The 26,710-nt window shown below is 39.9% G+C and overlaps 1 protein-coding gene across 2 annotated transcripts in view; it reads left to right on the top strand.

The window, feature by feature from the left end:
- The window catches only part of SLC25A13 (solute carrier family 25 member 13), a 204,986-nt gene that overhangs the window by 15,141 nt on the left and 163,135 nt on the right, over positions 1-26,710 (top strand). For both annotated transcript variants that reach the window (XM_032642844.1, XM_032642845.1), the window contains exon 2: positions 16,751-16,804. In XM_032642844.1, the coding sequence (XP_032498735.1) occupies positions 16,751-16,804 (54 nt within the window). The remainder of the gene's footprint in view (positions 1-16,750; positions 16,805-26,710) is intronic.

Genomic DNA, 26,710 nt, shown 5'->3' with positions numbered 1-26,710 from the left:
AGTCTTTGGGACGAGGATCCCGGCTGTGCAGAGGGCCCCTGTGCATTTTCTTTTAACTTCCTCCTGGGTTCTTGACTATTCTTCAATTATATGATGTTGATGCACAGCAGAATTTTGAACAGGTGAGGTATTATTTAGTGAAAGCAACTTTCTGTTGTCCTTTGATTTGCTGCTCTCTCTTCTCTGCGTCTAATAAGTTAGCTATTCTCTCAGCCATTTTACCTTTCTGTGCTATTATCTGGGCTCCAGCAACTTGTGATCTCCTAAGTAGAACCTTTCAGCACTTTATAAATATGTCATATACTTTTTATATTCCTTTGTTCCCCATCAGGAACATACACCCCAGTCTTCAGAACAGCACAATCAGTTTTTATTCATTTAAGGAGCAGTAGTAATTTGACGCTTGCTAATATGTAACAAATTATATTGGGAGTGGTAATTACAATTGCAGCTGGTTGCTAATTACACTGTAACCTTGATGCTTTAAAAAAACTGAGACTGAGTTCAGCATATAATACTGAGAATAATATTCTCCATTAGGTAAATCTGGCTTCCACTGAACCACGGGTATTTATGTATGATAATACCAAATCAGAAAAACGTTATTTTAAGTGGCTTTCACCTGTAATGTTGTCCAGTAGCACCATTCATAAGGATAGCTTAAAGTCCCCGTCTTTGATTGCCAAATTCCTGGCACATCCTCCAGGTAGTATAATTAGTATGAAGATGACCTGGGCTCTAGGGTTATTTTTGGCTCCGTGATTTACTACTACTCATTTAAGACTAAGTGTCTTACATGCCACAACTTCCTCATCTGGAGACTGGGATGTTAATGACTTTTCACCTTGAATAGTTTTAGTAATGTTTAAGTGAGATCAGGCATAAAGCCTTTAGCACATGCCTAGCGTAGAGTTAAGGGCCCAGTAAAAGTTAACTGGTCAGTGTGAACTGCTGTAATCAGTAATAAATAACCCGGCTCCAAGACCTTACCTCTGCCACCCCTGACTCCAGGAGTTAACCAGAGTTAGCACTCTGATTTGTGATAGCATATAGCATCACACACTTTGTACCAACCACTCGTTGATAAGTCTGTCGTTCCCCCTCAGGGGGCAGGGTCTCTGGTTATTTGGCGTTGTCCCCTCAGTGCCTGGTACATCGGAGGCTTCCCATAGGCGACCGTGTTGCATGAACGAGCAAGTGGAGTGGCGCGCTCTCAGGCAGTGGTTCTCCCCTGGGGGCAGGGTAGTTTTGCCCCCAGGGGAGATTTGGTAATGTCTGGAGACACTGTTGGTTGTCACATCTGGGAGAAGGGGTTGCTACTGGCATCTAGTGATTACAGACCAGGGATGTTGCTAAACATCCTACGATGTGCCCGACAGCCCTCTATAAAAAAGAATGATCTGACCCAAAACAGTACAGCCAAGGTTGAGAAGCCCTGGTCTAAGGCAACTTGACTGTATTAGGTTGTGGCCCTGGGGGAAAGACATGGGGCCTGGGGCCCATCAGCTCTTTGACCTGCAGTTTTCTCAACTACAAAGGAAAAGAATCCAACCTACTTCAAGGATTCAAAGGAAGGGAGATTATACAGATGTGTGCCTAGTGACTCTGCCTGCTTAGTTTCATCTTGATGGTCCTGGCTACCCATGATCTTTTTAAAAAATAGACTTTATTATTATTATTATTGTTTTGGAGTGGTTTTAGGTTCATAGCAAAATGTAAAGAGAGGTTCAGAGACTTCCCGTACTCCTCCTGGCTGCTGCCCGCACATGCATAACCTCTCCCGCATTATCATCATCCCCCCATCAGAATGGTACATTTGTTACAACTGATGAACCTACAGTGACATATCATTATCACTCAAAGTCTGTGGTCTACATTAAAGTTGACTCTTGATGTTGAACAGTCTGTGAACACATTTTATAATGATATGTGTCCATCATTATAGTTTCATACAGAGTCTTTTCACTGCTCCAAAAGTCTGTGCTCTGCCTGTTTTCCTTCCCTATTTGCCAAACCCTGGCAACTACTGATCTTTTTACTGTCTCCATCGTTTTTCCTGTTCCAGAATGTCATATAGTTGGAATCATACAGTATGTAGGCTTTTCCGATTGGCTTCTTTCACTTAGTAATATGCATTGAAGTTTCCTTCATGTCTTGTCATGGGTTGATAGCTCATTCTTTAGTGCTTAATGATATTCCATTGTCTGGGTAAACCACAGTACTTCTGTTCACTGACTGAAAGACATCTTGGTTGCTTCCAGCTTTTGACAGTTAGGAATAGAGCTGCTGTAAACATCCATCCATCCAGGTTTTTGTGTGGATGTAGTTTTCGACACCTTTGGGTGAATACTTAGCAGCATGAATGCTGGATCGTATGGTAAGAGTATGTTTTGTAAGAAACCTCCAATTTGTCTTCCAAAGTGGCTGTGCCATTTTGCATTCTCATCAGCAAACAATGCAAGTTCCTTTTGCTGCACATCTTCACCAGCATTTGATATTGTCAGTGTTCTGGATTTTGGCCATTCTAGTGGGAATGTTGTTTTAATTTGTATTTTCCTGATGACTGAAGATGTGGAGCACCTTTTCATATGCTTATTTGGTATCTGTATAACTTCTTTGGTGAGGTGACTGTTAAGGTCTTTGGCCCATATTTTAATCTTAATTGAGTTGTTTGTTTTCTTATTGTTGAGTTTTAACAGTTCTTTGTATATCTTGGGTAACAGTCATTTATTGGCTATTCTTTCTTTGTTTTTGTTTTTGCGGTACGCGGGCCTCTCACTGTTGTGGCCTCTCCCATTGCGGAGCACAGGCTCCGGACGCGCAGGCTCAGCGGCCATGGCTCACAGGCCCAGCCGCTCCGCAGCATGTGGGATCTTCCCGGACCGGGGCACAAACCCGTGTTCCCTGCATCGGCAGGCAGACTCTCAACCACTGAACCACCAGGGATGCCCTATTTATTGGCTATTCTTGTGCAAATACTTTATCCAAGTGTTGGCTTATCTTTACATTCTCTTGACAGTGTTTTTCACAGAGTGGAAATGTCCATTATATTGAAGTCCAGCCTATCATGGATCATGCCTTTGGTGTTATATCCAAAAAATCATCATCAAGCCCCAAGGCCATCTAAGTTTTCTCCTTTGTTGTCTTCTAAGAGTTTTACATTTAGATCTGTGATCCATTTTGAGTTAATTTTTGTTAACGGTGTAAGGTCTGTGTCTAGAATCATTTTTTGCATATCAGTGTACAATACCATTTGTTGAAGAGACTATCTTTGATCCTTTGTCAAAGATCAGTTGACTGTATCTATGAAGGTCTATTTCTAGGCTTTCTATTCTGTTAGATTGAGGATTATTATGTCTTTTTGGAGAATTGACCCCTTTATCATTATATAATGCCCCTGTTTATCCCTGTTAACTTTCCTTGCTTTAAAATGGGCTCTGTCTGAAAGTAATATAACTGCTCTGCTCTCTTTTAATTAGTATGTGCATGGTGTTTTCTTTCTCTGTTCATTTATTTTGATCTCTATGTGTCTTTATATTTAAAATGGCTTTTTGTTGTAGATGGCATATAGTTGGGTGTTACGTTTTTGATGCATTCTAGAATATAATCTGTCTTTTAATTAATTGGGACGTTGATGTTTAAAGTGATTTTGATTATCTTCATTGGTGTATCTGATCTTTGTGTGTCTGTGGTTTGGTATCTGACATTGATTGGGTGGAAATTCTGAATCATTATTATTTCAGATATTCCTTCTGGTCCTTTCTTCTCCTTCTGGTATTCCCATTACATGTACAAAAGCTACACTTTTTGTAGCTGTCCCACGGTCTTAGATATTGTTCTGTTTTTTTTGTTTGTTTTTGTTTATTTGTTTGCTTTCAGTTTTTTTTCTCTTTTCTTTTCAGTTTTGGAGATTTCTATTGAAATATCATCAGACTCAGAGATTTTCTCCTCAGTTGTATCCAGTCTACTAATAAGCCCAGCAAAGGCATTCTTCATCACTGTTACCGTATTTTTGATCTCTAGCATTCTTTTTTAGTTCTTCCTTAGAATTTCCATTTTTCTGCTTACATTGCTGATCTCTTCTTGCATGTTGTCTACCTTATCTATCAGAGCCCTTAGCATATTAATCATAGTTGTTTTAAATTCCTAGTCTGATAATCTCAATATTCCAGACATATTTGAGTCTGGTTATGATGCTTGCTCTGTCTTTTCAAATTGTGTATTTTTGCCTTTTGGTATGCTTTGTAATTTTTTCTTGATAGCCAGACATGATGTACTGGATAAAAGAAAGTGCTATAACTAGTCCTTTGGTAATGTGGGCATAGGGTGTAGAGGGAAAGGAAGTGTTCCTAGTCCTATGACTAGGTCTCAGTCCATTAGAGAGCCTGTGCCCCTGGACAGTGTACTTCACAAGTGTTTCTCAATTTTTTCTTCCCCTCAGGTGGGAGAGGATGGCTGGAGGTGGCTGGAGTTGGGTATTTGCCTTCCCTGTGGTCAGCTGGCTCTGGTATTACTCCAGTGGGTTAGACTCCTCTGAAATAACTTCTTCTGAGGCAGACCTCCTTATAAAGAACAGAATGCTCCGATGCATTTCAGCTTGGTTCCTTTTCCTTTCCTCCTACTGGAAATGCCAGGTGATTTTTCTCTGACATTCACTGAGAACCAGGTTGAGTTCCAGGAGGTAACATTCACAAAAGTGTGGGGAATCCACTATGTCTAGGTCCACCTAGAGTTTTTTAAGTCTTTTCTTGTCCACACTGAGCCTCTAGCGATTGGTCATTGTGATCCTCTGGTTCTCCCTTTCTGTTTCTCCATGCTGGGGGGCAGTAGTTTGCTTGTTGACATCACTCCTCTGATGGATCTGGGGAGAGTAGTTGATTTTTCAATTTTTAAGCTTTTTACTTATTTTTAGGACAGACTGGCAACTTCTAAGCCCCTTACATGCTGGACTGGAAACCAGAAGTCTCCCCATCATCTTTTGACTACCTTTCCTATAATGGAGAAAATCCCCACATTACAAGGCCTGCCTGCTAGAACATATGAGTCAAAACTCAGTTCCCATCTTTCCCTGCAGACAGGGCACAAGCATGTGATCTAGCTTTGCCAGTTGGATGCTCATGTGTGACTTTGATTTGGAAGACGGCAACACAAGGAAGCAGCTTGTGTGTGAAGTTTCCATTTCGGCTGACATGACAGGCAGCCTGGGCAACCTGCTTTTGTTGTGGGATTGGAGGTACATTTCTCACCAGGTGATTCTAGGATAGTTTTGGGCATCACTGGTGGTGCCTTAGCCTTAGGCTGATTCTCCAGGCTTACCAACACGACTGTCATCATCCAATAGAATTTTAATATACTGTTTTTCTCCTTAGCCTGTTACCTTTTATTGCTTATTTCTAAGTTGGATACATGTTGGACCTACCTCCTCGTCTTCCTTTCGTATTGGGGATTAGAAGTATCATATAACTGTGTTTACAGCTTACATTTTTTAAGAGTAGCTATTAATCACTACCAACCTTATGTATCATTTTAGGATTCACAGAGCACTTTTTCTTCATTCTAATGAATCCTTAAGATAACTTTATGAAACAGATACGTAGATTTTGTCATTTTGCCCTTTTTATAGATGAGGAAACTAAAACTTGACTTGTCCAAGATCACCAAGTTAGCAATACATTGGAACCCAAATCTTTACCCTAAACGTGGTGATGTTTGCTTATGACAGGGTGAGCAAGCATCTTTTTCACCGTAAGGAGTTGAAAATATAAACAGACAAATGTCTATTTCAGAAAAGACTTATACTGCCTCTTGTCAAATTTTTAGTCTTGGGAACATTTACTGGAATGTTAGCTTTAGCTTAATAACAATAATAATAAAATCTAAAATTAGAGCATTTAAAGTTATTTTGACCTAACAGAACCCACAGCTAAAATACTACCATTCATTTCTTAACTGCTGTACTCTTCTTCATACAGAATTTTAATGGTGATGGCTTTATTACGGTTTAATGTTTGTCTACAACATTTTACAAGCTACTGAATCGTCCTGATAAATATCTCCAGCATCCCTGAAATTACCCACTTGAATAATTACTCAGCAGGTTAACATTTGTGGTGTCTGGTGCTTTATACGTAAATTGTTGAGTGATATGAACATTTGAGAGTTGATTACACAGTAAGGTTGTGCTTTGAAGAATGATTAACATGGCATTTTGTTTGTATATTAATTTATATTTCAGTAACTTTTTTATAACGACTGCTCTTCATTTATTTATTTATTTTTTAACATCTTTATTGGAGTATAATTGCTTTACAATGGTGTGTTACTTTCTGCTTTATAACAAAGTGAATCAGCTATACATATATCCCCATATCTCTTCCCTCTTGCGTCTCCTTCCCTCCCACCCTTCCTATCCCACCCCTCTAGGTGGTCACAAAGCACCGAGCCGATCTCCCTGTGCTATGTGGCTGCTTCCCACTAGCTATCGGTTTTACATTAGGTAGTGTATATATGTACATGCCACTCTCTCACTTTGTCCCAGCTTACCCTTCCCCCTCCCCGGGTCCTCAAGTCCATTCTCTACTATGTCTGCATCTTTATTCCCATCCTGCCCTTAGGTTCTTCATGACCATTTTTTTTTTTTTAGATTCAATATATGTGTGTTAGCATACTGTATTTGTTTTTCTCTTTCTGACTTACTTCACTCTGTACGACAGACTCTAGGTCCATCCATCTGACTACAAATAAGTCAATTTTGTTTCTTTTTATGGCTGAGTAATATTCCATTGTATATGTGTGCCACATCTTCTTTATCCATTGATCTGTCGATGGACACTTAGGTTGGTTCCATGTCCTGGCTATTGTAAATAGAGCTGCAATGAACATTGTGGTGCATGACTCTTTTTGAATTTTGGTTTTCTCAGGCTATATGCCCAGTAGTGGGATTGCTGGGTCGTATGGTAGTTCTATTTTTAGGTTTTCAAGGATCCTCCATACTGTTCTCCACAGTGGCTGTATCAATTTACATTCCCACCAACAGTGCAAGAGGGTTCCCTTTTCTCTACACCCTCTCCAGCATTTATTGTTTGTAGATTTTTTGATGATGGCCATTCTGACGCGTGTGAGGTGATATCTCATTGTAGTTTTGATTTGCATTTCTCTAATGATTAATGATGCTGAGCATTCTTTCATGTGTTTATTGGCAATCTGTGTGTCTTCTTTGGAGAGATGTCTGTTTAGGTCTTTGGCCCATTTTTGGATTAGGTTGTTTGTTTTTTGATATTGAGCTGCATGAGCTGCTTTTACATTTTGGAGATTAATCCTTTGTCAGTTGCTTCGTTTGCAAATATTTTCTACCATTCTGAGGGTTGTCTTTTGGTCTTGTTTATGGTTTCCTTTGCTGTGCAAAAGCTTTTGAGTTTCATTAGGTCCCATTTGTTTACTTTGTTTTTATTTGTATTTCTCTAGGAGGTGGGTCAAAAAGGATCTTGCTGTGATTTAGGTCACAGAGTGTTCTGCCTATGTTTTCCTCTAAGAGTTTTATAGTGTCTGGCCTTTCATTTAGGTCTTTAATCCATTTTGAGTTTATTTTTGTGTATGCTGTTAGGAAGTGTTCTAATTTCATTCTTTTACATGTAGCTGTCCAGTTTTCCCAGCACCACTGATTGAAGAGGCTGTATTTTCTCCACTGTATATTCTTGTTTCCTTTATCAAAGATAAGGTGCGTGGGTTTATCTCTGGGCTTTCTATCCTGTTCCGTTGATCTATATTTCTGTTTTTATGCCAGTACCATACTGTCTTGATTATTGTAGCTTTGTAGTATAGTCTGAAGTCAGGGAGCCTGACTCGTCCAGCTCCATTTTTCTTTCTCAAGATTGCTTTGGGTATTCGGGGTCTTTTGTGTTTCCATACAAATTGTGAAATTTTTTGTTCTAGTTCTGTGAAAAATGCCATTGGTAGTTTGATAGTGATTGCATTGAATCTGTATATTACTTTGGGTAGTATAGTCATTTTCACAATGTTGATTCTTCCCATCCAAGAACATGGTCTATCTCTCCATCTGTTTGTATCATCTTTCATTTCTTTCATCAGTGTCTTATTTATTCCAAGGTATTTTATTCTTTTCGTTGCAGTGGTAAATGGGAGTATTTCCTTAATTTCACTTTTAGATTTATCACCATTAGTGTATAGGAATGCAAGAGATTTCTGTGAATTAATTTTGTATACTGCTACTTTACCAAATTCATTGATTAGCTCTGGTAGTTTTCTGGTAGCATCTTTAGGATTCTCTATGTATAGTATCATGTCATCTGCAAACAGTGACAGCTTTACTTCTTCTTTTCTGATTTGGATTCCTTTTATTTCTTTTTCTTCTCTGATTGCTGAGGCTAAAACTTCCAAAACAATGTTGAATAATAGTGGTGAGAGTGGGCAACCTTGTCTTGCTCCTGATCTTAGTGGAAATGGTTTCAGTTTTTCACCACTGAGGACTATGTTGGCTGTGGGTTTGTCATATATGGCCTTTATTATGTTGAGGTAAGTTCTCTCTATGCCTACTTTCTGGAGGATTTTTATCATAAATGGGTTTTGAATTTTGTTGAAAGCTTTTTCTGCATCTATTGAGATGATCATATTGTTTTTATTCTTCAATTTGTTAATATGGTGTATCACATTGATTGATTTGCGTATATTGAAGAATCCTTGCATTCCTGGGATAAACCCCATTTGATCATGGTGTATGATCCTTTTAATGTGCTGTTGGATTCTGTTTGCTAGTATTCTGTTGAGGATTTTTGCATCTATGTTCATCAGTGACATTGGCCTGTAGTTTTCTTTCTGTGTGACATCTTTGTCTGGTTATGATATCAGGGTGATGGTGGCCTCATAGAATGAGTTTGGGAGTGTTCCTCCCTCTGCTATATTTTGGAAGAGTTTGAGAAGGATAGTGTTAGCTCTTCTCTAAATGTTTGCTAGAATTCACCTGTGAAGCCTTCTGGTCCTGGGCTTTTGTTTGTTGGAAGATTTTTAATCACAGTTTCAATTTCAGTGCTTGTGATTGGTCTGTTTATATTTTCTATTTCTTCCTGGTTCAGTCTTGGAAGGTTGTGCTTTTCTAAGAATTTGTCCATTTCTTCCAGTTTGTCCATTTTATTGGCACATAGTTGCTTGTAGTAATCTCTCATGATCCTTCGTATTTCTGCAGTGCCAGTTGTTCTTTTTCATTTCTAATTCTATTGATTTGAGTCTTCTCCCTTTTTTTCATAATGAGCCTGCCTAATGGTTTATCAATTTTGTTCATCTCCTCAAAGAACCAGCTTTTAGTTTTATTGATCTTTGCTATTGTTTCCTTCATTTCTTTTTTCATTTATTTCTGATTTGATCTTTATGATTTCTTTCCTTCTGCTAACTTTGGGGTTCTTTTGTTCTTCTTTCTCTAATTGCTTTAAGTGTAAGGTTAGGTTTCTTATTTGAGATGTTTCTTGTTTCTTGAGGTAGGATTATATTGCTATAAACTTCCCTCTTAGAACTGCTTTTGCCGCATCCCATAGGTTTTGGGTCGTCATGTTTTCATTGTCATTTGTTTCTAGGTATTTTTTGATTTCCTCTTTGATTTATTCAGTGATCTCTTGGTTATTAAGTAGTGTATTGTTTAGCCTCCATGTGTTTGTATTTTTTACAGATTTTTTTCCTGTAATTGATATTTAGTCTCCTAGCGTTGTGGTCACAAAAGATACTTGATACGATTTCAATTTTCTTAAATTTACCAAGGCTTGATTTGTGACCCAAGATATGATCTATCCTGGAGAGTGTTCCATGAGCACTTGAGAAGAAAGTGTATTCTGTTGTTTTGGATGGAATGTCCTATAAATATCAATTAAGTCCATCTTGTTTAATGTATCATTTAGAGCTTGTGTTTCCTTATTTATTTTCATTTTGGATGATCTGTCCATTGGTAAAAGTGGGGTGTTAAAATCCCCTACCGTGGGTTGAGAATCTGCCTGCCAATGCAGGATACATGGGTTTGAGCCCCGGTCTGGGAAGATCCCACATGCAACAGAGCAACTAGGCCCGTGAACCACAACTAATGAGCCTGCGCATCTGGAGCCTGTGCTCCGCAACAAGAGATGCCGCGACAGTGAGAGCCCCACGCACCGCGATGAAGAGTGGCCCCCGCTCGCTGCAACTAGAGAAATCCCTCGCACAGAAACGAAGACCCAACACAGCCAAAAATAAATAAATAATTCATTTTTTAAAAATCCCCTACTACGATTGTGTTACTGTCGATTTCCCCTTTTATGGCTGTTAGCATTTGCCATATGTTTTGAGGTGCTTGTATGTTGGGTGCATAAATATTTACAATTGTTATATCTTCTTCTTGGATTGATCCCTTGATCATTATGTAGTGTCCCTCTTTGTCTCTTGTAATAATCTTTATTTTAAAGTCTATTTTGTCTGATATAAGAATTGCTACTCCAGCTTTCTTTTGATTTCCATTTGCATGGAATATCTTTTTCCATCCCCTCACTTTCAGTCTGTATGTGTCCCTAGGTCTGAAGTGGGTCTCTTGTAGACAGCATATAGATGGGTCTTGTTTTTGTAACCATTCAGCCAGTCTATGTCTTTTGGTGGGAGCATTTAATCCATTTACATTTAAGGTAATTATCGATATGTACGTTCCTATTACCATTTTCTTAATTGTTTGGGGTTTTATTTTGTAGGTCTTTTCCTTCTCTTGTGTTTCCTGCCTAGAGAAGTTCCTTTAGCATTTGTTGTAAAGCTGGTTTGGTGGTGCTGTGTTCTCTTAGCTTTTGCTTGTCTGTAAAGGTTTTAATTTCACCATCGAATCTGAATGAGATCCTTGCTGGGTAGAGTAATCTTGGTTGTAGGTTTTTCTCTTTCATCACTTTAAATGTGTCCTGCCACTCCTCTGTGGCTTGCAGAGTTTCTGCTGAAAGATCAGCTGTTAACCTTATGGGGGTTTCCTTGTATGTTATTTGTTTTTCCCTTACTGCTTTTAATATTTTTTCTTTCTATTTAATTTTGGATAGTTTGATTAATATGTGTCCTGGCGTGTTTCTCCTTGGATTTATCCTGTATGGGACTCTCTGCACTTCCTGGACTTGATTAACTATTTCTTTTCCCATATTAGGGAAGTTTTCAGCTATAATCTCTTCAAATATTTTCTCAGTCCCTCTCTTTCTCTCTTCTTCTTCTGGGACCCCTATAATTCGAATGTTGGTACATTTAATGTTGTCCCAGAGGTCTCTGAGACTGTCCTCAATTCTTTTCATTCTTTTTTCTTTAATCTGCTCTGCAGTAGTTATTTCCACTATTTTATCTTCTAGGTCACTTATCTGTTCTTCTGCCTCAGTTATTCTGCTATTGATTCCTTCTAGAGAATTTTTAATTTCATTTATTGTGTTGCTCATCATTTTTTTGTTTGTTCTTTAGTTCTTCTGGTTCCTTGTTAAACATTTCTTGTATTTTTTCCATTCTATTTCCAAGATTTTTGGATCATCTTTACTATCATTATTCTGAATTCTTTTTCAGGTAGACTGCCTGTTTCCTCTTCATTTGTTTGGTCTGGTGGGTTTTCACCTTGCTCCTTCATCTGCTGTGTGTTTCTCTATCTTCTCATTGTGCTTAACTTACTGTCTTTGGGGTCTCCTTTTAGCAGGCTTCAGGTTTGTAGTTCCCGTTGTTTTTGGTGTCTGCCCCCAGTGGCTAAGGTTGCTTCAGTGGGTTGTGTAGGCTTCCTGGTGGAGGGGCCTAGTGCCTGTATTCTGGTGGCTGAGGTTGGATCTTGTCTTTCTGGTGGGCAGGTCCATGTCTGGTGGTGTGTTTTGGGGTGTCTGTGACCTTATTATGATTTTAGGCAGCCTCTCTGCTAATGGGTGGGGTTGTGTTCGTGTCTTGCTGGTTGTTTGGCATGGGGTGTCCAGCACTGTAGCTTGCTGGTCGTTGAGTGGAGCTGGGTCTTAGGTTGAGATGGAGATCTCTACGAGACTTTTGCCATTTGGTATTACATGGAGCTGGGAGGTCTCTGGTGGACCAATGTCCTGAACTTGGCTCTCCCACCTCAGAGGCACAGGTCTGATGCCCAGCCGGAGCACCAAGACCCTGTCATCCACACGGCTCAGAATAAAAGGGAGAAAAAAGGAAAGAAAGAAAAAATAAAGTTATTAAAATAAAAAATAATTATTAAGAAAAAAATTTAAATAAAAATAAAGAATGAAAGAGAGAAGAGAGCAAGCAAACCAAAAAAACATCCACCAATGATAACAAATGCTAAAAACTATACTAAAGAATCCAAGAAAAACCAAAAAAATGGACAGACATAACCCTAGGACAAATGGTAAAAGCACAGCTGTACAGACAGAATCACATGCAGAAGCATTCACATACTCACAAAAAGAGAAAAAGAGAAAAACATATGTATATCGTTTCTCCCAAAGTCCACCTCCTCAATTTAGGATGATTCGTTGCCTATTCAGGTATTCCACAGATGCAGGTACCTCATGTTGATTGTGGAGATTTAATTCGCTGCTCCTGAGGCTGTTGGGAGAGATTTCCCTTTCTCTTTGTTCACACAGCTCCCGGGATTCAGCTTTGGATTTGGACCCGCCTCTGCGTGTAGGTCGCCTGAGGGCGTCTGTTCTTCGCTCAGACAGGACGGGGTTAAAGGAGCCGCTGATTCGGGGGCTCTGGCTCACTCAGGCCTGGGGGAGGGAGGTGTACGGAGTGTGGTGTGGGCCTGCGTCGGCAGAGGCCGGCGTGACGTTGCACCAGCTTGAGGCGCGCCGTGCGTTCTCCCGGGGAAGTTGTCCCTGGATCCCGGGACCCTGGCAGTGGCGGGCTGCACAGGCTCCCCGGAAGCGGGGTGTGGAGAGTGACCTGTGCTCGCACACAGGCTTCTTGGTGGCGGGAGCAGCAGCCTTAGAGTCTCATGCCCGGCTCTGGGGTCGGCGCTGTTAGCCGCGGCTGGCGCCAGTCTCTGGAGCTCCTTTAATCAGCTCTCTTAATCCTCCCCTCCCCGTGCACTGCAAAACAAAAAGAGGCAAGAAAAAGTCTCTTGCCTCTTCGGCAGCTCCAGACATTTTCCGGGATTCCCTCCCGGCTAGCCGTGGTGCACTAACCCCTTCAGGTTGTGTTCACGCGGCTAGTCCTCTCCCTGCGCTCCGACCGAAGCCGGAGCCTCAGCTCGCAGCCACGCCCGCCCCGGCGGGTGAGCAGACAAGCCTCTCGGACTGGTGAGTGCTGGTCGGTGCCATTCCTCTGTGCGGGCATCTCTCCGCTTTGTCCTCCGCACCCCTGTTGCTGCGCTCTCCTCCGTGGCTCTGAAGCTTCTCCCACCCCTCCGCCACCCGCAGTCTCCGCCCGCGAAGGGGCTTCCTAGTGTGTAGAAACCTTTCCTCCTTCACGGCTTCCTCCCACTGGTGCAGGTCCCGTCCCTATTCTTTTGTCTCTGTCTATTCTTTTTTCTTTTGCCCTACCCAGGTACATGGGGGAGTTTCTTGCCTTTTGGGAGGTCTGTGGTCTCCTGCCAGCGTTCAGTAGGTGTTTTGTAGGAGTTGTTAAACACGTAGATGTATTTCTGATGTATTTGTGGGGAGAAACGTGATCTCCACGTCTTACTCTTCTGCCATCTTGAAGCTCGGATCTGCTTTTCATTTATTAGAATGTAGGGAAACTGTAGGATGAGGAATGAGTGACTTAGTGAAGTCAATGAAGAATTATTTTTCTTAAATGTGATGAGATCCCTCTTTCTTTTTTTCTTCTCCAGTTAATGGTAACTGTGTTTGGGGGGAATTTCTTTTAGAGTTACTGATTGTATCAGTCAGGGTTCACTTGCAGAGCACAGAATTCACACTTTATCTCTCTGGTTTTCCTTGCCATACTTCCCACTGGCCCCCTTTTAAACCAGTCATTGAAGTTATGTTATTTTTGGCTGTTTTTATTTTTATATTTGGGATGTACCTAGTTAGTATATATGTTTTGCAAATGCTATTGTTATTTATAATGTTTGTCTTATCAAAAATTTTACATATTCAATGTTCTTCAGATTCTGCCCGTGGAACATAGATTTGGGGAATTGACCTGAAATTTCTATACTGTCTTTAAACAAAGGTTAACTTCTCCCAGTTTATGGGAAAACATATACTGCATAGTTTTTCCAGTTCTCCCCCCCCTTCTCCCTTAACCTTCACTTGGTGTGAATGTTATGTGCTTCTGTATAAAATTCTGTATTGAATTAAGTAGTAAATGGTGATAATTCATAGTCATCTGCCAATAATCCTTTTTCTTCTTGGTGATTTACTCCCTAACTATGTTTGAAAATTACTTTATTTAAATCTCTTGATATAAATATTTTGTTTTAATGGTGGCATCTATTCTTATAAATGCAAATTCAGAAGAGTAATGATAAAGCAAATCAGGCAATCAGATTGTAAGAATAGTATCTGTAAATATTTACATGCTATTAGTATGTGAGAAATATACACATGTATATAAAACAATGAAAATCAGCCTTTTGGAAAAAATCTAGAGTTTCATGAATCTTCTGAGAAGCCCAATGAACTAAGGATTGTCAGGTGATGCAACGTGTGCTTGCCGAGCAGGTGTTCTGAGTTGGCTTAAAAAGGGAGGCTATATTTCTTGGCTCCCTTTTTCCAGTTCACAGAACTTGCTAGCTCCTGGTTTTGCCACCAGGTAGACTCCATCTCAGTACACCTTCAGAACGCTGGCATGTCTAACTGTAACTTAAGTGTAACTGTAACTTAACTGTAACTGTGAAGTGTTCTGTACACATCAGGTGACCTGACTTAAAAGTGCTGGGCCACTATATGGATTGTTTTCTCCTGTGCCTTCCACCCTGGGAGAGTTACAGAGTGAAAGCTTTCTTTCTCTCACAGAGGTGTAGTCCTGGTGGTGCATTTTGGGATTAGCAAGTAAAAGAACGCTGTGGGAATTTAGGGCGGGGGAAGTTCACTCTAAAACTGCGTTGCCCAGGGAAGGCTTTATGAAGTGTGTGGCATGGTGAATTAATTTGATTTTAAAGGATGTGTTATTCAGATGGAGCAAGAATAGTTCACTTTGTGGAAACTTACCTTTGCTTTTAAAAGGAAACCCAATTAAGTGCTGAGGGTCACCATAGGCCTTTTAAAAAACTGTTACGGTCTTGAGATGTAGAACTCGAAGGGAATTTCTTTGCTCTTAAAGGAGAGGATAGAGGCATTTCATGCTGGCTTATCTTCTCCAATAGTGTTTGTCCTACGCCACCTTTCTCAGAATATAGACCCAAAGGGAGGGGATCTTCTGAGACTCTTAGCACTATCATCAATCATAGGTTGGTTAGCAGTCTTTTTTCTTCTCGTTAATTGAACAGCAAAGAACACTCACTAATTGAGGATTTTAAAGAGATTACAAATTCTTATGGATAAAAATAGCATTAGTGGTTACAAGTACTCAGCTGAAGTTAAGAGTTATCAGTCTTGCTTTGGGAAACAAGGTGACCAGCTAACTGGTTTCAGGAAAACTACCTCTCCTATTCCAGTGATTAGTTAATAAAATTATTCCTGACAGTGGCAGGCCAAGAAGCTCAGGCAGTTACATATTTCGAGACAGAGAACCCATTGTCCAAAGGTCTCAGAAGAGCCTTTGCAAACACACAGAAAGGATTTAGAACAATTTGCATAAATCTCCCCATGGATAGCGACATGGCTCCAGTATTGGGGTGGTTCCAGGAACCCCTCCTTGGCTGTATCGTGGGGTGACGCTGTGCTTGGTGAGAACTCAGTCTCCTGACGGTTTTTGCCAGCAGGATGGGGTGATGGGACGCTGAATAAGCCTACTGTTTGGTTCCACATAAGGACTCTTTTGTGTTGGCCTGGGGCAGCCATGTTCAAGTTTGTCTTCTTTTTCCCCAATGATGTTTTTGGACTTTGTGGGCTGGAGAATTAAGCACAACACCTATTCTGAGCTAATCTGTCAAACTTTGCTCTGAAAGCTAACCATAGCCCCTTGTATTCTAGAATGTGGTAAATAATAGTCATACATATGGAGACTTAGGATTTTTTTTTCATTGAAGTATAGTTGATTTACATTATTAGTTTCAGGTGTACAGCGTTGCTATTCAATATTTTTTATAGATTATACTCCGTTTAAAGTTATTACAAAACTGATTATATTTCTCAGTGCTGTATAATTGGAGACTTCTGGTTTCTTAAAAGTACGGGGAGAGGAGGAGACTGCTTGGCATGACCAGATAGCTGGGCATTCACACCTGTCCATTGTGGAACTCTGGGAAGTAATTCCCTTCTGTTAATATTGTTTGCCTTGCTCACTAACTTCTCTAAGAACTATGTTCTCTTACATAGTTAACGAACAAGTTGTACTTTAATATTCGCCTATGAAAGGTGTGGGTCACTCTGGAGTGTAGTTTAAAATGCCAGGTGGTTACAATTCTGTTTCAACTTTTTTTTCTTATTCATTTTGGAAAAACAATGGTATATATTAAACACTACGTATTAGGAGCTTTACTGGTTTCTTGCACGGAATGTTACCATTCTAGAAGCCGCATAAGGAGTCTTAATTTAAAATCCAGAGAGTAGTTTATGCACTGGGGAAATTTAGTGCTTTAAGTGTAAAAATGAAATCCACTGATTTCTAACCTGGAGTTTATTTTCTTTCAGTCTGCTAGCTTGATTTCTCAGCTTTGTTCTAATAATATAAACATTTTTATGTTTATTTATAGGTGGCTTTAACCAAGAGAGCAGATCCAGCCGAACTTAGAACAATATTTTTGAAGGTCAGTATAAAGGAATCTGTTTTGTTTTTTGTTTGATTTGTGTTCTGTAACTTTGAAGATTATTTTTGAGCAGCTCTTAATTTCATTGTTATATTAAAAAAAAAATCCCCCAAAGTATCTTAAGATGTGTAAAAGAGATCCTTTACAGTTATATCTATTTTTAAAAATGTATCAGATACTTGTAGGCGACTGTTTGTGATGGCTGCATGGTTTATGTTTTACTTTCTTTTGTCTCACACGGTATTAGATATTGAAACAGAGTTGCCCGGGCGGTGGGGGGGATTTAGTCTCACAACCCATTTACCTTTCCAGGGTTGACTTGTGCAGTTTGATGATACTAATACTTTTCCTCCTAAGAAGTTTAAAGCTCTTCGTAAACATCTTAGTAATCCTTCTTTCATCCAAAGGGGACCAGCCTTGTCTCTCCTTAGAGCATTGTTGTTGCTCTTATCATCTTCATCATATCATTTTCCTTCAACTGTGGTGCCCTTGAGGAGGCCCCAGTATGAGTAATAGTAGATACTACATTACAACAGACAGCACACAAGTTTATTTCCTTAGTTTCTTACGCTTGCACCTACTTTGTGATATTAGGCACTGAGTGATTAATACTCTAATAAAAGCCTACCTCAGGTCCCAAACACTGGACCACTTTTAAGGTTATTTAACTGGCAATGAAGTACTAAAAAAAAGAAGGAAAAGGCCGCTTTTGTAAAGAAAATTTAAAAAAATATATATGTGGACCTTTTTTAAACATGGTGAAAAGGTAGCTGTAAAGAGGATCAAGCCTTCAAGTGAGAAACTTATTATACTGCTATCTATCAGATACATGGCTTAGGAAGTTATTCTGTGAGCATCAGTTTCCTCATCAAACTGCGTCACTATTAAAAAATTGAGGAATCAAGGAATTTGAATACTGATAGGATTATTTGATATTAAAGAATTGTTATTAATTGATTTTTTAGGCCAGGTAATGGTATTCCGAATATGGGAACTATAGAGTCTTTTTCATTTAGCGATGTACACTGAAGTATTTACAGATGAGATTATGATATCTGAGATATGCTTTTAAATAACCCAGTTTTGGTGAGGTAGGAGACATAAGTGGGCAGTATGTTGGTAATTTTTGCAATTGGGAAATGGAATATTGGGTTTATTATACTGCTCAATCTACTTTGTATATATTGATATATGAACATTTTCATAATGTCATAAAAATTTGTAAAGATTCAATGAAAAAACCTACTTGAAAGTGATACGCATCAGATATCGATACAGTAAATGCTTGAAATTAAATAATTCAAAAAAAGAGACGGACTCCAAGAGAAAATGGTTAAAAGTATGAGCAAAATATGAGAAAAAAAATTTATAAGGTGGATTGTATTATATATAAGAAAGCAGAATTCTTTATAAATTTGTTTTTTGCCCAGAAAGGTCAATACAGTGTAGAGATTCTAAGGTGGAAAAGAATTCTGGATAACGAAAGTCCAGAAAACAGAAACACATTTCTTTCTCATCTAGACTAGTGTTTGTTGCTGTGCACGTTGGGCCCCCCATGATTGGGCTGAGGTGTGTATGAGTGAACCATAGACATTTTAAAGGTGTGTATTTAAGGTCTACTCTTATGATGTAACTCTGGAAGACCACTTGCAGAAGAGCACATGAGTGGGTTGCTAAGGAGCCTAGAGAGATGCATAAAACTTGTTAACTCTAGCTGGCAAAGTCATAATCATTCCTTGAGCTCAGGATCTGTGTACTTCCCATTTTCTAAACCAGCAATAGCTGTGGGCATCCTTCTGACGGGAAATGGGAACAACTTAGAGTGTCTCAGTAGATGGTGCATCTTGGGTACTTACTGGTCTTTTGATGTGATCCAGTGCAAAGGCTCCATGTAAAAGCCGTGCCTACCTTTTGATGGCACGTGGTGGCTGGTGAGGCTGGGTTAAGATTCTGCTTTGGAACAACGTATCTTTTTTCCAGCTGCCACATCTCAGTAGCAGGCAAGTCTTTACTGGAGACAAATGAGATTGGTCAGGTAGACCCAAGGAGGGTAGCAGTCCATGCAGAGTTCTGGAGAGCCACCTGTGGGGCTTCTGCGTCAGCGGGCCGGAAGGCTGGGCTGGAATCTTTGGGACCAGATAGGGGAGTGCTGCCTTCTCTTGGCGTGGCTGGGACTACGTGGCTTTTGAGTGAGAGTTCCATATGACTTAGAGTCCGAGAGGATGATGTGGGGCAACTGTCCCCGAAGAAAACAGTGGTCAGCAGTTTCTGGAAGGGATTGTGGATCTGGCAGAGGTTCGGGTGATCTCATCAGGCTTGGGTAGTGTGGTACCAACACAAATCCACCTTGGCTCTGCACGCTGAGGATCTCGTTTACTCTCTGCCGCAGACGCTGTTATGGGGGAAGAATAGGGAGAGAGGCGCCTGGGGGCCGGACCAGGCGTGTCTCTGCTGGGGCTGGGCTTTTCAGTTAAGCGTGGATCAGCTGTGAGCATGCTGTAAACCTGACTGCTTTGCTGACTTTCTGTGACTCTTTCCTGACTTTCCTTATTTATAAATATCCCAACCTTCTCTCTGCTAAACTATTTAGATGATTCTTCTGTAGCTTAGGGGAGGTGGAGAGAAGCTTCACTGTACCCTTTGGACCAGATGTGCTGGTAACAGGGGAGTGGCAGCTGTGAAGAGCAGAGAGAGCTAGCAGAACCAAAACAGATAAGGAAAGAGGGGTCCTGGTGGGCTAAAATGGGCCCAATTCTGGCTTATTTTAGTTTTTTGAAAAGAGTTAAAATCAATTCCACTTCGGTTTTTGAAGCTGCTTACTGTATGTTAAGTACAGTGTCAGGTGTTGGGGATATAAAGATGCATAAATCATGGCTCCTGCCCTTAACTATCTCACTGTGTGTGTGTTTAAGTGTAAAAAAATAATATGGTTGATCTGCATTATGTAGCATTAATTAGCAGGGAGATGATGTGGGGCTAATTACATCTTCCTAGAGAGGGTCATTAAAAGTTGCGGGAGGTGGTGATATTTGAGCTGGTATTTATCAGATGGAGAAGGTGGAGGAGGGTTGTGGAGCAAAGGAAGACCGTTCCAGGCAAAGGCAATAGCATGACCAAAGCAAAGAGCTCTAAGAGCGCCAGGTGTGGCAGTGGCCTGCAGCATAGGGTCTTAGGCAATGGTACTAGAATGGTAGGCAGGGTGGAACTTGGCATAAAGCATCCCCAGCCTAAGGTGTTTGAATTTTTTTATGCAGGCTTTTCTAGTGATATGTGGCGGGTAATGTTTTGTCTGGATGTAGAAGTTGAGGTCTAGGTGTAGTCAGTTTTGTTTCTAACCTAAACGTTGACATGGGGTTTTCCTCTGCCTAACACTTTCCGTGCTGCTTCATGTTAAACAGGTGTGTATTTGAGTGCTTACAGTTTAAATAAAGCCCCATGGAAATTCGCAGTGAGTGGGATGTGCAGAAAAAGGAGACTAGATTTACAGGCATGCAGAAGGTAAAAAAAAATCTTAAGTCAGCACAGTCAAGGGTCACTTGTGTGGTTAAAGCAAATGCCACAGGAAATGGGAGGAGGGAGCAGTCCCTGTGGTGGGAAGAGGTCAGAGAAGGCTCCTTGGAGAGGGAATTTGTGGAGCCCCGGGGTCGCCTGGGAGCTGGGCAGGCGCTGAGGAGGGCAGCCGAGGCTTCTGGGAAACAGGACCACATTGGAGGGAAGGCCTGGAGGTGGGTTTGGGAGCAAACAGCCTCCAGATTGAAGGATTCCTGCTCATTCTTCAAATGTTTATTTAAATTCAACTCTGTGCCAAGGAGTCTGCCAAGTATTACAGTGTGTGGGTGACAAAATTAGAAAGAGAATTGGGAGTTTGCTATTTCTGCTAAACAATAGGAAGCTAGTGAAGGTTTTCTGAGTTATCCAGCGACATGGAGTGTGGGTCTGAGATTTGACTGGTGCAGCAAGACCATGGGTTAGGCAGCGACGGATGTAATTGTGGTGTGAGACCCTAATAACTTGATGAGGGTTTTGGTAGCAGGGAGAATGGAGAACGGGCAAGTTAAAGACATTTTGAAGGACCATTTGGTTGAAAATGACTGATCTTTCATTCTTTGTCAACAAAAGCATAATATATACTTTAAAAAATGTTTGTAGGCAAAATTGGAAAAATAATTCCTTCTTTGAAAAACTTTTTTCTTATGACAAAACAGTTCCTATGTTTTGAAAATTTAAAAGGCAGATGTGTATAAAGAAATGTAAGTTGTGATCCATATATAGTTATGTCTATATGTTTATATATACATGTATCCATTTCCCTCTCCCTGTTTCTTTGTCTCTGTATATGAATATAATTATTTTCCTTAACAGGAGGAAAAATACCATTTTGTATCCATTTTTTCCCTCACCTAAGATGTTATGAATACCTTATCCTATAATTGAAAGCATTTCTGCATTATTTTTATTGCTATCATATTACTGTATATGGCTGTTTTTCCATAATTTATCTAGCCACTCCCTATTATTGGATATTTACTTGTCTTCTCTGCTCTGCTATCATTAACACCACTGTAATGAATACCCTTGAAACTACATTTTTGCATATAGCTAGCATTTTCTTAGGATAAATTCATAGAAGTGGCGTCGTTGGATTAAAGAGTGGGTTTACAACACTTTAAGGCTTTTGGTTCTTGGCAGACTGCCTTTCAAGAAGATTGTATCAGTACACGTTTTTGGGAGTATGGAAGTTTTCATTTCTCCACATTATGACGTCAACTCAGATTATTTAAAAAAATACAGCAGCAGCAATAAAAAAAACCTTTCTGCCAACTTGTTAGTTGAAAAATTGTATCTTCTTTAAAATTTTTATCAACAGTAACGTATTTTCCTGTATTAACTTTGTGATAATTGTATTTAAAATTTTTTGTTATAATTTACAAATATACAGAAAATAGAGTAGTACAGTAAACACCCACATAACCACCACTTAATTTAAATTAATATCTGTCATATAGTTTCATATATATATTTAATGATATATTTCAGTGTAAGTTAGCTGTCACCATGATTCAGCCGAAATACTTTGGCATACAGCTCCAAATAATAAGAACAGTTTCCCTCATGGCCGTAATATATATCACTGTGCACTTAATGAAATTAATAGTAATTCCTTAATAACATAAAATACTTGATCCATATGCAAATTCTTAATTATACTTTATTCCACCCCATAACAGGGAATCAGGGTGAAGAATGGTCAGACGTAGTGATCAGGTGTGCACAGCATTTCTCTGTGGCTAGAAAACAGTCAAGGAGAATTTGCCCTTCAGCCCTCAGATGTGAATGATTTGTGGCAGACATGGGTGGCTGGATGATTATAGTTCTGGTGTGTTCACAGTTGATAGACTATTTTGTTCCACCAGTGGTGAGCAGGCCAGTTAGGCCCCCCGGCCTCTGAGCACACAGTGTAGTGACACATTCCTTTCCTTTGCTACTGTATTCATTGGGTGTGGTGGTGCGTCTTCATGTTGACAGTTGGCTTATTAGTCAGGGTTCTCCAGAGAAACAACCAGTAGGAGATATCTCCATCTCTAGCTCTAGCTATTTATCTATCTAATGAGATTTATTATGAGGAATTGGCTCACACCATCCATTTTAGAGGCTGAGAAGTCCCATGATATACTGTCTGCGGGCTGGAGACCCAGGAAAACCTGTGTTGTAATTCAGTCCCAGTCTGAAGGCCTGAGAACCAGGGGAGCTGATGATGTAAATCCCAGTCTGAGGGCCAGAGAAGACAGGTCCCAGCTCAAGCAATGGGGAAGGATAAAAGGTGTGAATTTTTCTTTCCTCCACCTTTTATTCTATTCGGTCCCCAATGGATTGGATGAAGCTCATCCATATGGGGGAGGAAAATCCACTTTACTGAGGCCACAGATTGAAATGTCACTCTCATCCAGAAACACCTTCACAGACACACCCAGAAACAATGATTAATCTGGGCACCTGTTGGCCAGTCAAGTTGACCCATAACATTAACCATCACAATTAGTATTATACTAGGTTGTGCAAGGAATCCTAAAAGCCTTCCCATTTTATAAGTATATATGTTTGATCATGTTAAAACTTCCAAAAATTGTAAGGGAGAGAAGCTTCAGGTCATTTGTAAAATCTATTACCAAAGAAGGATTAAATAACATTTCAAAGATGTGGTAGCTGTAAGGTATAGTCCACTCCCCTGACAGGGACCCTCTTTCCATCAATCTAAGGAAAACCTTTGACATGTTCACTTTAATCACAGGCAGACCACCCCAGCCTTGGTGATGAGCTGATTTTTAAAACTGCAGAAAACTGTGTTCTTTGTGTCCAAATTAACATGTTCTTACATTTAGGAGATGATTTATCACCTCTAAAAAAATGAGGCAGGTAAAATATCTGAGATTTTTAAATGTCAACTGTTTATTGAGGGTTAAATGAAGTGCACAAATCATAAATGTACAGCTCCATGAATGTTCACAAAGTGAGTACACCCAGGTACCCAGCACCTCAGAAGCCCTCTGATGCCCTTCCTAGTTAATACCTGCTCCTTCCAAGAGTAACTAGCTGTCTGACACCATATATTAGTTTGCCTGGTTTTCAACTTTATATAAATAGAATAATACAATATGTATTCTTGTGTCTAGTTTCTTTCACTCTTGCTTTATTTGTAAGATTCATGCATGTTGTCATGTGTAGTTGGTATTAGTTTATTCCATTGTGTGAATATACCACAGTTCATTTAAATATTCTACTGTTGACATTTGAGTTATTTTCCATTTCTTCACTATTCAAAATAATGCTGCTGTGGGGTGGGACCAGCTTAGTGCTGTGGCCCCGATCCAGCCTCTACCCAAGGTACACACATGGGGGAAAGAGTGAAACCCGCACAGAAATGCACCCCTAAAGCCCTCAGGCCCTGGCCATGTCCCAAACCAAGGCAGAGACTGCTGTCATACCCAAGAGAAACCCAGCTCCCACCCCTAATAGAGCTGTGATGACCACTGAGCGGAGAAGCCCTGGCTTGCATATGGCTCTGGCTCTAGCCCCTCCAACTCCAGCTCCACCTCCTACCAAGGCGGTAGCTGCCAGTACACCCTGGAGAAGACACAGCCCGTGCTCACATCAGATCTTTCTGTCCCACCAAAGCCACTGGGCACGTGCAGACTGCATATGGGTGCTCCAAGGACATGCCTTCAAGGCCAGGAGAGGTAACTGTTTCACCTAATTTCATAGAGACAGAGAAAGTTAAACAAAATGAGAAGACAGAGGAAAATGTTTCAAATGAAAGAACAAGGGAAAAAACCACTAATGAAACAGAGATAGGTAATTTACCTGATAAAGAGTTCAAAGCATTAGTACTAAGAATCTTAATGGGGGGAAAGAATAGATGAACACAGTGAGAATTTTAAAAAAGAACTAGAAAATATAAAAAAAGAACCAGCCAGCACTGGAGAATGTAATAACTGAAATGAAAAAAAAATACACTGGAGGGAATTAACAAGAGATGAGGTGATATAGAGCATATAAGTGATCTGGAAGATAGAGGAATGGAAATTGCCCAATAAGAACAGCAAAAAGTAAAACATTGTAAAAAGCGAGGATAGTTTAAGGAACTTCTGGGACAACATCAGGTGTACTAACATTTGCATTTTAGGGGTCCCAGAAGGAGAAAAGAGAAAGGAGAGTAGAGAGGGTATTTGATGAAATTATGGCTGAAAACTTCCCAGATATCCAGGTACAGGAAGCACAGAGGGTTCCAAACAAGATGAACCCAAAGAGACCCACACTAAGACATACACTTAAAATGGCAAAAGGTAAAGGTAGAGAATTTTAAACGCAGCAAGAGAAAAACAAAGTCACATTCAAGGGAACCGCCATAAGGCTGTCAGCTGATTTTTCTGCAGAAACTTTGCAGGCCAGAAGGGAGTGGCATGATATATTTAAAGTGCCGAAAGGGAAGAACTTACAACCTGGGATACTCTACCCAGCAAGATTATCATTCAAAATTGAAGGAGAAATAAAGAGCTGCTCAGACAATCAAAAACTATAAGAGTTCATCAATACCAAATTGACCTTCAAGAAGCATTAAAGGGTCGCCTTTAAGTGAAAAAGAAAAAGCTCCAATAAGAAATTACAGGAAGGGAAAAATCCCACTGGTAAAGGCAAGTATATAGTAAAGGCTGTAGATCAGCCACTTAAATAAGCCAGTATAAAGGCTAGAAGCCAAAAATTGTAAAATTAACTAAACTACAATAAACAGTTAAGAGACAGAATGAAGGTGTAAGGTAGGACCTCAAAAACAAAATGTGGCAGGGAGGAATAGAAAATGTAGATCTTTTAGAATGTGTTTGAACTTATATGACTTAATCAGTTGAAAACAAGTAGATATAGTTATAGGTCAACATATATGAACTCCATGGTAACCACAAATCAAAAAACCTACAGTAGATACACAAAAACTAGAGAGAAGGAAACACAAATATATCCCTAAAGAAAATCATCAAACAACAAGGGACAAGACTAAAAGAAGAAGAAAAGAACAGAGAACAACTATAATACAAAACAACCAGAAAACAAGTAACAAAATGACAACATACTTATCAAAAATAATATTGCTGTGGACATTAAAATGCTAAAGCATGGGGTTTTTGTTTTTTGGTGTGAAATTGCTGGGTCTCTGCTTACGTGTATGTTCAGTTATAGTAGATATTGCCAAGCAGTTCTAAAGTGCTTCACCAGTTACATTTGCTTCACATTGGTTATTTCTTTTTAATTATCTTATGTATGAGTAGTGGTATCGCATTGTAGTTTTAATTTCCATTTTCGGTGGAATTTTTTTAGGGGTCGGTAGCTTGACAGTGATTCTAAAGATCATTTGGGGAAAATCAGAGTGATTATGGCCAAGAAGACTTGCAGGAGAAAAGTAATGCAATGTATGTGGAGTATAGTTGATTTACAATGTTGTGTTAGTTGCAGGTGTACAGCAAAGTGAATCAGTTATACATATACATATATCCACTCTTCTTTTAGATTCTTTTCCCATGTGGGTCATTACAGAGTACTGAGTAGAGTTCCCTGTGCTATACAGTAGGTCCTTATTAGTTATCTGTTTTATATATAGTAGTGTGTATGTGTCAATCCCAGTCTCCCAATTTATCCCTGCCCCCGTTCCCCCCTTGGTAATCATAAGTTTGTTTTCTATATCCACGACTCTATTTCTGTTTTGTAAGTTCACATTCATTCGGCAGATATTTATTGAACATGATTCATTATCTGCCAGGCGACAGTCTGGAACTTGAGGGATATAGCAGTGAGAAAGGGAAAAAGTCCTGTCCTGGCAGAGCTTTCCCTCTAGTTATAGCAATTAAGATGCATGTAATCTTACAAGAGTAGACAGGTCAATGCCTAGGACAGACCTGAAACATTTCCTGCTGCAGTGATGACAGGAGCTGTCAGCCCATCCTGGCATTCTCCCATGGCGTTTGGTCAGAGTACATCTTGACCTTAGGAAGCCATTGACAACTGATCAGAAGTGGTACTGAAGATGGACTTGCTTGCCAAGGCTTTCCCTGGTGACCATATGATAATTTAGTATGTGGTAAACATTACATCCTAAATGGGGGAAGAGAGAATGATTTGATGTATGATCCTAGGACAACCAGGAGAGTAAGTAGAAAAGACTCAATGTGGAGGATCCTTTTTCAGACCACATAGAAAAACAAAGTACCAATAATGTACTGAAACTTAAAGGTAAAAGATAAACCTATTCAAGAAAAGCTAAGAGAAAATGTGGGTGAATATTTAGTCTTGAGATGAGGAAGAACTAGTTTCTAAACTTAGAAGTAATGGAAGAAATTGCAAAGGAGATAAAAATCTATA

The sequence above is a fragment of the Phocoena sinus genome, chromosome 9 (assembly GCF_008692025.1).
Source record: "Phocoena sinus isolate mPhoSin1 chromosome 9, mPhoSin1.pri, whole genome shotgun sequence".
In the NCBI taxonomy this organism is placed as follows: domain Eukaryota; kingdom Metazoa; phylum Chordata; class Mammalia; order Artiodactyla; family Phocoenidae; genus Phocoena; species Phocoena sinus.
Note: the sequence above shows the minus strand (reverse complement) of the source record. Positions and strands in the feature narration are given on the sequence as shown.